We start from the raw sequence: 13,405 nt of genomic DNA, 5'->3' as shown, positions 1-13,405 counted from the left end.
CACATTTGGAAGACCTCCCTTCAGGTCTTGAGCTGGAGATGACCCAAGGTACACCGGTACCCAGCTAATGCTGTACAATAAGTGCTCCTGGCTATACACATCCTCTCTACCCCAAATACTGAAGGCAAATCCAAAGGCATAACACTTCTCTTCTGAAGAGCAGAAAACATGTTCTGGGTTCTAGCCGAGAGATGTTATGATACAGTAAAATTGTACAGGACAATATTTTTTTTAAATTACAACGAATTTACTTGGAAATGCACTGAATGTTTGAAAGTACTAGCAGCAAACTTGACAAATTACTTCAGTTTAACTGCATGAGATGGTACCGATTACAGGCAAGCCAAGTTATGAGCCAATTTGGGTATCTAGACAGGTGCAAATGACACAGGGCAGGAACTTGTGAAATTCGTAGTTCTTTTCTAAACCAGATAAGGAATCAACACTAATAGAGAATACTTTTTCTGACAAAGTCTTCGTACAGGTAACGGAACTGATGGAAATCCCTGAGCACCCCCACAGTGCCACATACATCATCTGACAGCCAAGTGAAAGACTAACAGCTGATTCAAACCATCCTGCAAGCACTAGTATCAAGCCACAGTAATCTGTTTGACAACAACTGTGGAGAAGTAACATGAAATAATGAAACAAACATTGCTGCCAATATACCCAAAGACAAAGCAGCAAAAGGTGACTAACTCTACAGCATCAGACACTGGCACAATCAGAACAAAGCTATTTAGAAAGAGGAGAACATACGTACAAGTAACTTTAAGCCACTTTCCGGTGTTGGAAGCATTTTGTATTTTTCCTCTTACCAGTGCATCGGCCACAGCAGCCTCCAGATCTGTGCTTGTGCTCAGGACTCGCATGGCATTCACAGAAGCAGGCATCCTGCCTGGCTGTCCGAGTCCAAACCGGTCTGCACAAAAGACAACATTGAAAAGGGTTGTTAAATGAATTCACATTCACTTGGAATCCTAATCAGGTGTCGAACAGCTTTCCCCACAGGGTCTGGGAACTTGCAGTGCTTTTCCATTAAACACACTTTTATCCACAGCTCTAGAAAGTTTGCCATTAGCTTAAGAAATAAACTATTGTTTGCTGGGCCCCAGAGATAATTTTGGATCCTCAGGGCAGCTTCTTTGTTGGTTTTTTTTTTATGCTGGGAAGCAGAGTGTCTACTTTGTTTCTTTTTTAACACAGAAGTTGTTTCCAAGTTTTATTTTAATGTCAGAGGCAGACATGCCAGTCCCAGTCTGGCACACTCGGGAATGAACAGAAAGCTTCTCATTAACTTTAGAGAGACAATTATGCCCAGTGTCAGAACATGTTAATATCTGAGCATTCATCTACCCTGCAGCTTTTTCTCAGGCAAGGATGTAAGACTAGTAGCACCAGATTGCCTATCTTATGTCTCAAGGCTTGATTAACCAGTATAATATCCCCCTAGGCACCATGGTATAAAAATAAGGTTTATTATATGCTTGTGAAGTGCCTCCAATTTTTATGTTGTTCTTGATAAGCATTTTAAATGCCATTTAAAAGCTCTGTGATAAATGAAATAGATATTTTGGATCAAACAATATCAATCTTTCTCTCTTGGAATTCGATGGCAAAGCACTCAGTGGCATCTGAAGCAAGAGGATTGAGTTTAAAATGTCATTTACACTCCTCATAATAACTAGTTTACTTCATCATTTGCCCAGTCTACCAAAAAAGTTACTGAAATTAGTTTCTTTGGGCAAAGGCCGAATTCAGAAAGGCATGCTAGCAGGAATAGGACAGAAGCTGTGACTTCAGGACCACAGGCCAGGCTCTGACAGAACAGTCCTCCTAGATGGGCTCTGGATTATAAGCAAAGAGAAATTGGTTTTGGCGTTCCAAGATTTTGTTTCCACATGGGCCTGTCTTTGCTCAAGAAGGACTAGGAACATGCCCCCTGGGACACACCTTACAACTCTGTCCCCTGCACCCATACATGCCACTAAGAGCATTGCCAGCAAATTCAGTGTTGTGCAAATCAAGCTGCATGATCCCATTTAATAGACCTCCAGCTGATCCACATTGGAGGCAAACATCAAGCAGCAGGAGAGAGGGATCAAATCACATACGTCTTTTATTAGTTCATCTGTATTTAATTTAATTAAGGAAAACTGCTGCTTATAAAAATGCCTAACTGCATCGTGGACTGAGGTCAAACATGATCTGCAGCACCTTACTGTATTCTCTGGACAAACACTGTGCTTATCACGGAACTTCATTGCCTTCTTCTTTATAAACCTACTGCACTTAAATAGATTTTAAGGAATTAGTTCACACTGATATGCATAATTTAAATCGGAGAATGAAGTTTGCCAGTCCACTGTTCTAATTCAAAGCTTTCCCCAAATGTTTCAGAGATTAAACACCCAAGGGGATATTTTTTAAATCTGAAGTATTGAGGAAAAACAACCCTGAAGATTCATATTTAATTTAGAGAAGTATCTATCAAAATTTACTGTTTCTCAGAGTTACATACCCAGACAAGACATTTCTGATTTACAACAAAAGCACACCTTCTACAAAACACATTACAAAGAAAACAAAAAACAAACCAAAACAAAAACAATCTTAGAATTACTGCCAAAAAGTAATCAAATCATGACAGTTCACAAAGAAATAAAAGTTCTATGTGTTATTACTATCCCCTTTTTTAATGCACTTGGGTTGAAGAATCATTTCAAATATTTAGATGAAACAGTACTTCATCCCTAAAACTGAAACACTTCAAGTAGGAGCAAAGAAGATGATACTGCATTAGGTCTGATTGAAACTAAAGTCACTACTACAGAGATGTACAGAAGGCAAGTTTTTTTCCCAAGTGTAAAAGATATTTGGTACAGTACAAGGGCTGTAAATGCTGAGTTAAGTTCTGGACTCTGTTTTGTACTTAAACCCTACTCAATGACATTACTCAAGTTTACTCCGATCGGATTTTGGATTTAACTTTTGAAATAACATCAAAAAATACCATCAACATTTGTTTTCACATAAATTTAGTATTACATTAGAAAAGGGGAGATAGTTTGTTTGGTTTTTTTTTAAATGAAGAACAGAATGACAAAGTAATTCAGTTGTAAATCAACTAAACACCCAGCATAAAGAAACTAATTTGAGCGCTTTTAACAAATAAAGTAAGTATGGCACGCTGGCTTTTATCTCTCTCCTTGGCTACCAGGAATTTTCTGAAATACTTCTTTCAGTGACCTTTAAATTCATAACACCCAAGTCTCTCAGGGCTTCTCCCCAAGACACTGCTGCCATACCTGTGTGCAGAAGTTAAATCTTAGGACAGACCTCAGTGTATCCCTATATGGGGCATGGAACACATTTGGCTCTTTTCTTGCCCAATGTTACTGGACAAGAAATAAATAGAATATACTCTGGCCAAATTCCCAGAATATACATGGCCACATGTCTCCCCAGCTAGATTCATTACACTTGTTATAAACTTGATGAAAATTTGCAATCATCAGTTTCTGGCACAATTTTACCATTTTTAGGGAGATTTTGACACAGGTAAGCATACAGAATTTGACTATGCTTTGCACCAAAGCACAGGAGTCAAGAATCAAATGATTATCACAGGAAGCAGAATGCAAACAAAGCTTAAATCTGTATTACAGTTTGAGGTATTTGAAATGTTTTCAGTTTTTGTTAAATACAAATTTGGCTTGTTACTTTGAAAAATGATAGTCAAATAAGCCTGCATCATTTCTGCTGAGCAACCTGATGAGGGAAATGTTTTGAGAGTTCTAGTTAAGTGACAGCCATTTAACAAGACTTATGAGAAACAGTATTTTTCACTCTGTACCTGAAGGGTATTAATAACTTTCAGTATCACTAAATTGTTATACAGTTTCAGCCTTCAAGAAAACACTGAAGCCCTCATCTTCTACATCATCTTTCTCCCCACAATTAAGCCTTATTGTCCCAAAGCTAGCAGCCCTCATTCATTTCTAAGACTTTCAGTGACATATCCTGATTCAAAAGGGAGTTACAGGTTCTCCACAACTGTGACTCAAGCACAGGAATGGGGAAGAAGCAACTGGAATCTGCAGATTTTTCTCATTATATGTAAGCGTTAGTCTCCTGATGCCAAAGCCCTGTGAAATTACAGGAATAATTTTTTCAACAACTTCTGTGTACATTGGACAGGGCCTTCAGATTTATATGAAGAATGGATCAGAACGTGTATGCTCCAAAGTTCATTTTGAAAGCTCGGGAGGTGCTTAATTCTTGTTGTTCTTGTGTGTTTTTTGAGAGGATCCCACAAATACCTTCATTAACAGAGACAGGAGTCCAGAATATTTAGTAATAAATGAGATGAAACCCACTGGGATCTGGTCCTAGGCACTGGGAACTGCACTACTGCTGAAGAGGAAATATAAACAGAAATTGGAAGTTCTCTGCATCTGCTAGGATTTAGACCATGCTGCACCAACTGATCCAATTTACAGGAAAATTGAGAAAGCCCTGGATCACCCTTTGTTTAAACACTGTTCACAATGTTCCTCAAGTACATAAAATTAAAAACATCCAATAACTGAAATTCAAACCAAAAAGCCACGTTGAACAAAAACAAAACGGAAAGCCCCACAGCGATGAGAATTACATGCCAAGTGCTAGCTGATGCACGTGACGGCTAATGTTAAGATGGTGTAAAACAAGACTACGTATAAGAAGCGGATTCATGCAGTTAGCGCTTGTTCACCTGACTGCCCAACAGAATCAGCAGTGGAGAGAGCACTAGTGGACCTGGAATGACGTCGAGAAGCTGCAAGTAGAAGGAATGGCAACACCCACAGGATTAACACACATTTAACCCAAGACAGATAATGCCACAATCCAAAGGGGATGTGAGACCGCTACCGGTAAAGGTGTTTTATAGTGACAGAGAAATGATGCTGTATATGAATGCATAACAGATACGGTGCAAGCCCCACAGCAACACCTCCATCTGTAGCTTCTCCCTTATCCCCCATGACTGTAAACACAATGCATGACAAAACTCATCTGTAACAGTCCCAAACCCAGTGCAGTTTAGCAAAAAAATCCAGTGCACATCAGTCACATTCCAGAACCACAGATCTGGAAGACGGCCATCGTGAGAACATGAAGCACATAACTACAGAGCAGGATTTAGATGTGTCTAATCTAAACCCTGAAGTGAAGCCATGATGAATGCATAAGAATTGTGCTTGCAGATATTTTTCCACAACATTCTAGCCTATGCATAAAAAAGCAACGTTAACAAAGAGAATGAATAACCACATAAGTAGAAAGAGTCATACAGGGAGGTCAGCCAACCACTGCCTATAGGTCCTTGGGTTGGGTTTCTTTTCCAAGTAAACACACGTACACACGTATCATAGCTGTTGCTACTACCAAATGTCTCTTGCTTTTAACAAAGTTTGCATACATGTTTCTTGAATCTAAGTATGTACATGCACAGATAATCTGAACTGCAAGATTGTACACCTATCTAGAATTACACAACATGTATACAAATTGTTAACAGCAACAGAGCACACACAGCAGTAGAAGAGCTGAAGCCAAATACAGCTCCCACTTCAATTCCCAGTTGTCAGCAGCACATAAATCACAAAATGCCTCTGGAGAGGTTTTCAGTTCATGGAGTCAGCATAAAGGTGAGTCTTTCACAAAAGCAAATGGAAAACTGGTTCAGCCATTTCCAAAGTACAGAAATCTAACTTTTCTGAAGAGGTTTTCCCTGTGTCTAGCAATGACATGCTCACCTAGCTCAAAGCAACTGACCCAAGCAACTGATTGCCCATTTGCGCAATTCATCACCCCTGAGGGCCTTATTGCTTTAACATCTAGTATTGTCAAGAAACTGCAAAAAACAAAGCAGAAGCACCTTCTAATACAAATAGGTTTTGTCAATTATGCATATACGTGTGCAGCAGAAAAAAAAGTCTTCTGTTCAAGGCAAAGCATTCATAAATACAGATACTAACATTATAGAATAGGAATCAGCAAAGTGAGAAAAATACATTTTCATTTTTTTCCCAGCTGTGAGAACTTGACTAGAAGCTGTATAGAATATGCAATGTGGTCTTTAACCATGAAGAACACATGCATTTATTCAAGAGAACAATTCACCGACACCATAAATAACTCATGAAAGATTTGCAAGATCAGTGCAGGATGATGGACTGAACCTCACAATTAAGATTCTGAGCTCGCAATTGCTTTCTCTCAAGCCATCCGCTGTGCCCCTGTGGACATCACTGCAAGATCAAGGCCCATAAAGAAACAGGAATAACAAAAACAAAACAAAACAAATCACATCTCTGCAAGGAGGCCATGTGTAGAGTGACTTTTCACTAGTGTTTCCTAACTTATGAAGCCAGAAACTTGATGCACAGACATGCATACCTGCACAACAGCCCCAGAATAAAGCAAGGTCAGGATATCAGTGTTGACACTGACCATAATACTGTTAAGTGAAAGAATCCTGTTGTTTACACATAGTTAATTTAGCTATAATTCCCTAATATAGAAGTTAAATTTTATGAGCAAAAATAGACCATGCATAGTAGGATTATATTATTTTAGAATTAATGTAAGATTAACTGGGTTCTAGAAATACTATAATAAACATAGTTTTGTCTTAACATATATAAATTTCTTTCAGATGAATTACACACTACATAATTAACAAGTTCATGAACATGTTTGAGCTTAAAGCATTTCAATAAAAACACAAAAAAGAAAGACAACAAGGATAACAACCATATCGGGTTACTATTGCATTGATACTACTTCCCCATGTTACCTTAATGACTTAATAACAATGTATTTCTAGAAATGCATTAATCTTCAGACAGTTAAATATTGTGAGCCAAAATAATGTTTGTTAGAAACAGTGCAACAGACATCTGTAACTGAAATTATATAGTCAGCGTATGAGACTCAGTAGAGATGGTGGCATTCAAAACTCACTGTGATTCTGATGCTTTTCAGAACAAGGGCTCAAGATAGTATTTCAATTAATGTATTTTCAATAAAATAAACAAAACAGCACAATGACACAGAACACTGATGAATTGACCCTGCTTATATAAGTTGGCTGGAGAAAAAAAACTTCATCTAATCTTGAAGCTAGGCAGGGAACTATAAAAATGACATGCAATTGTGCATCTACTATCCATTTATTGCTCTGGAATCAAATCAGCTTCATTTAATCAATTAAAAAAGTTCATCTATTTCAAGATAAACTCCTCCTATTTTCCAGCCAAAACTGAGATATTACAAATAACACAGATTATTTAATAGCACAAAAGAATGAAATTTTGAAACCAAAAGCCTCTTAACATTAACTTGAAGAATCCACTCTACATTATTTATATCAACAGTATTTTTACCAATGATTTCATATGGATGAAGGCAACCAGCTTCTGCATTTGACAGCCAAATTAAAAAATTATAACATCTACATAAGTTTAACGGACTATTTAAAATACAATATATTAAATATGAGAAGCAAACAGAAAAATCTTGCCCATCTGTCTATATTTTTCAGAAGTTTTTTTCCCTATTGGATAAAGTTTCAGAATTAAGCCCAAAATGCTATGCTCCATTTACACAATACCTGTATTTTGTTACTATGTGTAAAACAGATCCTGTAATACCACTCTTCAGCCTTAATGAAATCTGTAAGAGCGTCTTTCACATTTTTAATACCACATGCACAGCTATGAAATTACTACATAAATGAAGAGTGCCTGGAGATCAACTATATTTCATGTCTGAGATTACACAATGACTTGTTCATACAAGAAGTGATGTATTTGGTTGAATATATGACATGGTATTTGATCAGAAACATTAACTATCCTGCTGCTTTCAGCACTGTGCAGAAAAACTTCTGCATGTGGTTAGCATAATGAGATTTTCTATTTGTACTGTACACTTAAACTGCGTATTAATGATGCTCCTTTAAAAACCTCAGCCTTTCCAGGAATTTAGGCTGCTTGAAAAAGTTTCCTACAAAATGGTATGTGCAACTTTTTAATTGATGATTGACAACACTGTGTGAAACAACTATAAAAAAAAGAGCTTCTATCTCTATTTAAGGATTTAGCATAGAAACGATATACTGCTACTGTACCTCGCTGTGAGAAAATCAGATCATGAAGAGTCACCCAAGAACAGGCTACAACACTAAAAATTGCTTCACTGTGACCTAGAAAACAGAGGCTTGCTCTCTTGTAGATTTCCATCAGTGTTGTCAAGTTAAGCATAGCAGCCCCATATGACCAGTTTTAATAAAACTAAAACTTATAGATGTTCAAACTAAACTATTTTCCTGCTAACAGTGTAAAGCCAAGAACCAGAATTGAAGCATGCAGAAGAAAACAGAAGGGAAGCAGGGTTGGAAACAGGGACTGTGTCAGGAATCCAACAGAGGACAGGAAACAAGCTCATTCCACCTGGTAGTGTCTTGAAGGGGTAATCACAACAAGGGAAAAAGGAAAAAAATATTGACCCTTAAAGCTCCAATGCCTACATGTACTCACCAAGTGGAGGAAAGCCCCGAGCAGGGCTTGTATCTCGACTGCTCTCACGGCTGGTATCACGACTGCACCCCTGACTCATGCTGGGTCGGGGGATACGACTGCTCCGTGCTAGCATGCAGCATGGAGAGTTTCAGAGAAGGTGAACAAGTTTAATGAGGACAGAAAGCTCAAAGTCAAGTTACATTTCTGTTAGTTACGGTAATTATCACATTAGTAATTATAATTTGCAGCAGCCCACTCAGGCTCTTTACAAACCAACTACCTTAACATGCTGAGCTGTGTTTGTGATGTGAAATTTCAGCAGCATTAAAGGTCTGGTTGACAGTCTGCTTTTTTCTTAAGCAATCCAAGTTTTGTTATTCAAGTAGAGCAGGAATTCTGAATCACTATGGGGAGCTCTACTTTTACAAAACATGCAAAACAGGTGAGGCTAAAAGAAACCCTTCTGGAGTATTTTTTCCTTAATTATAAGATAAACACCCTCTGGAGCAAAACAGCAAGTCAAAATTTTCAAAAGCAGTCTTTCAAGACTAATATGCTATTTTTACATAGATTTGCCTTTCAGAAGGAAAGTTTTGCTATGAATAAATATCCTAAGGAAAAAAAGGTGTATTGTACAGACCTGCAAAGATATTTTTCTCCAATGAAAGATACTGGGAAAAAACATTTAGAACCTGAATACCTGAAAGACAGGTTAGAAGGTGTTTGACTTTTAAGACAGCAGCAGCTTCAGATCTTTTACAGAAAATAACTTCTACTCCCCAAACATTTCTAAAACCTTACATTTATGGTTTTATATGCACACAGATGGAGACATGTGCACTTAAGGGCAGCTCTAAACTATTTTCTTTACTCTGAAAAAAACATACATCAACAGGACTCTTTGGTCTAGCAGCTGTCAAATGTTCAATTTCCTGCAGCCTAATACAGCTCCTGCCTATCAGCTGTGTCACGGGAACTCATCACATGCACACTCTTTGGCCAAAAACAAAGTGGTAAAAGATTAAACTGTTTTCGTAATAAAAAGCAATCACACTTACTTTAGCTGAAGTTTTATTTTTTACCAAATAGGAAAAGCAGAGCTAAGCTGCCAGAAGGTTTCTTAACATCAAGGATTTGAATTTCACTATTTTCTTACATCGCTATTTTAGATACTTAGACCCGGATTACTCCTCTGCAAATTCTGTGTCTTTTTAGTATGAAAGATGTTTGCAAAAAGTTATTTAATAAGCTTTATGTCTGGTCAAGAATACTATGGTTTTTTTAGGTAAAAGAATAGCACTTAATTGTCATGAGTTTACCTTGAAGAATTTAACCACTAAAGCATGATTTCCTTTGCTGTTTTGAAAAGGCATATTTAAACTGTTCAGAAAAAGCCTTAAGGAATTTTCTCATTCAGAGAGTAAAATGTAATCTACCAGTTTTGATGACAATGTAGCAGAGGCACATATACACAAGCCTGCTAATACTTTAATAGCACCCTCATATTTACCAAAAAAGTGTAATTTGCATGCTTCAGAATATACATATTCTTATAGAATCAACTAGGTTGGAAAAGACCTTTAAGATCATGAAGTCCAACCATTACCCCAGGACTGCCAAGGCTACCACTAAACCATGTCACTGAGGGACTCATTGACACAGTTTCTGAACACTCCAGTGACAACGATTCCACCACCTTCTGGGAAGAAGGATCCAAATCTCTGTTGGTTTGTACACGGAAGCTAGATGCCTAGACTCAAGGTAATGAAGTTCCACTACAGTTCTTCCATGGGATAATATATACCAGCTCTATTACTATCCTTTCAAGTAAAACAGTACAGAACAAAATAGAAACCTTCATATTTAGGCTTTAAAATTCAAGTACAGACTACTGCCAGATTCTTGGTTTGTCAAATCCCTCCCAGTTTTGCAAAACCCAGCTCATATCTCAGATGAATTAATGGTTCTGATGGTTGACCTTTGATGACAGACAACACAAGATGAGGTATTGACTAAGTTGATTAGATCACTATGATGTCTAAAACTTCCGAGTTAGGTGGTCTTATAATAAATAAGACTGACACTTAATACGAACTGGATGAAATTGTGGTCCATGAGTACAATAATCCCACCTTGGAAGTAAAAGCAAAAAAGCTATGACAGATGAACTGCAGGTGAAAGCAACACTCTTAATTCTTCCACACAAATACTTGCTTGAAATTGAGGACTCTCTAGAAGCAAACTTCTCATTCTTGGGTCTCATGCTTCTATGTAAATAATGGCAGCCTTCACATCAGGTTTACACAGGCAGTCATTTCTCTTAAGTAAAGAAGATCTGTCAGTCTTGTCTATAATACAACCCTACTAAACCCAGGAATGGCTCTTTAGGCAGGGAGAGATGCAAATGGTTAAAAATAAATAAAATTAATTAATGAACATAGCACATTCTCCTTCCATAACAGCTAACAGCAGCAGCATGAAGTGAGGAAAATGCACTTAAACTGCATGAGAACATACCACAGATGAAGCACAATAATGACTGCACAGGCAGAGCACCTAAACCCAAACATACCAGCTACTTCACAAATAATGGTCAAACTAAAGATATACATGTTACAAACACAAAAGCAAGTAAAAAAGAGCTGATTGAATGTACTGAATGATAAAACTAGTGTAGACTCCCAGGCACCTGCCTCACTTTTAGCGTTATGTTATATTAGGAAAATGGGGTATCAGCTGCTCAGAGTACTTGCTTCAGATGCTGCCAGCAGTAAGGGCCAGCAGTGTTGTCATTTAGACAAGCATCTCATACTGTCCCAGCCTGTGTTTGCAGTACATGCAGCAAAGGTGGAAAAGACAGACATGAGTCTCAGTTTCAGAATTCCCAACTCCAAGAAGTTGGACAAAAATCAAGTAAATGAGTAGCAAAATTGATTAAAAGGAGTAGGCAGGATGAAAGCAGTGTGCCCACAGCCAGCTCTGGACTGACAGCCTAGGAAAGGACATGAGTGACTTGTTTTCAATAAAATCCCAGCTTTCTAGATGTCCTGTACATGTAAGTTTTACCAATTTCATCCAGAACATCAAAAGCAATTGGATACTGTTCACACCATTACTAAAACACACTATTAGGCTGCCTTACACAGTGGAACCCGAGATGGAAATCCCACCAGCAGAACTCAATAGCACCCCTGTTTACCAATCTACCACTTGGAAGAAACCTGTATTTCCTTAGGGTGTGATTTTTAATGATTCTTAAGTGGAGACTAAAAATCAGCAGATGCTTCCTTTACATCAATGCAAGCATTTTAAAGAGCCTGTAAAAGCTGCTAAAACAACCAAAGAACAGCTCTGCAGTGGGGTACACCCAGTGGAAGCAAGTCAAAAACTGCCTTCAGCTTTCCAAGAAGAACACACAGCATAACCCAAACAGAAGGAGTGCTGCTGCATGAAATTGAGAGCCAGTTGTGCCTGCTTCACTTTTTGGAGAATGACAAATTCAAATCTCTCACTCCTTTCAGATTCAATTGTGCCACATAATCTGCTGAGCATCCAAGAAACAAACAAACAAAAAAAAAAAAAAAGCTTCCAGCAGATAAACTTTCAATCCATGGGAACTGGACATTACCTTTTTTGAGGCAATATCCTTCAAGGGGTCAAAGTAAAGCTTGAGATTAAGTGGACTACACTCTTCCTTCCCCAAGAGACTGTTGCTGCTAGTAAATCTCCACTGAGCAGACAGCAAAGCCAAGCTTAAAGCACCACAGAACAGGGCCCTGTAGGTGACCACGCAGGACCTCAGCATACGAAACGCGCCTCACTGCGCTGTCTCTTGGAAAATAATGTACTACTTCATGGTTTCCAGAATACAGAAAGAACACATCTCATGGATATCTCTAATCAGCATGGAAATCTAAAGAGCATCCACATGCAGAGGCTCTATTAGGTTGTTACTGCCTCAGAAGGGCCTGAAAAACTCCAGTAGATGGTTCCTATATAAAGCCCAGCTGCACACAGGGGCCCAGATTCTGTGTGCTTAATCTTCACAAACAGCATTGGTAAAGCTGGAACTCCCAGTCAGCCCTACAAAAACTACGTATTGATGGATGAGTAATGAGCAGGATCCAGGAATTACCCACTTCTAACAGCTTAATCTGCACAATGGTTCAACACCGGCCACACTGCAATGTGCACTCAATCACATCAGACTGAAAAAGTCTATCGATATATTTAAGACCAAGGTGAGTGGGAGTCTCTCTAATGAAATGAACAAATGGAAAAATGAAAAATATGCCAAAGAAAGACAGGGACTGAAGCAACACAATAAGGACACATAAAATACTGTTAGCTCCTATGTTATAAAGTCATAAATACAAATGAATAATGGTATAAAAAAGATAGCTCAAAAGCTATCTTCCATCCAAGCCAATATTACCATTTTCAAGATCCAAAAGAGGCAGAATTTCTGCAACTGAGTAGTAAAGGCAACACAAGTGTCAGACTCTCCTGTTCCCATAACAGCCCAAAAGAACATGCTGTGGCCATCAACGCTAGGGAGGGGGTGCATGGAAGACACACAGCTGATTGATCTCTCAAAGTTCTCTCCCACTTCCAAAGGACAAGGCACTGACTGTTTACAGGAAGCACAGGAGAGCAGTGAGATACAAATCACACTTTCAAAAGAATTCGAGGCTCCCATAATATATACCTGAAAGCAGGCAACCCAAGAGTGAGAATTTTACACGTAGCAATTTGTCTTTAGATGCTCAAGACTGATCCAAATCAGACTACATACTGTGATGATCAGCTTAAGCATGTGTAATGGTACTACG

At 38.3% G+C, this 13,405-nt stretch overlaps 1 protein-coding gene across 7 annotated transcripts in view; it reads right to left on the bottom strand.

Annotated features, from left to right (window-relative positions):
- The window catches only part of CLASP1 (cytoplasmic linker associated protein 1), a 180,676-nt gene that overhangs the window by 57,224 nt on the left and 110,047 nt on the right, over positions 1 to 13,405 (bottom strand). For 6 of the 7 annotated variants that reach the window (XM_034062670.1, XM_034062671.1, XM_034062673.1 and 3 more), the window contains exon 22: positions 822 to 925. In XM_034062670.1, the coding sequence (XP_033918561.1) occupies positions 822 to 925 (104 nt within the window). Of the gene's footprint in view, positions 1 to 821; positions 926 to 8,591; positions 8,700 to 13,405 lie in introns of all 7 variants that reach the window. The other variant, XM_034062675.1, reaches the window with a different exon arrangement.

The sequence above is a fragment of the Melopsittacus undulatus genome, chromosome 4 (genome assembly GCF_012275295.1).
Source record: "Melopsittacus undulatus isolate bMelUnd1 chromosome 4, bMelUnd1.mat.Z, whole genome shotgun sequence".
NCBI classification, from domain to species: domain Eukaryota; kingdom Metazoa; phylum Chordata; class Aves; order Psittaciformes; family Psittaculidae; genus Melopsittacus; species Melopsittacus undulatus.
Note: the sequence above shows the minus strand (reverse complement) of the source record. Positions and strands in the feature narration are given on the sequence as shown.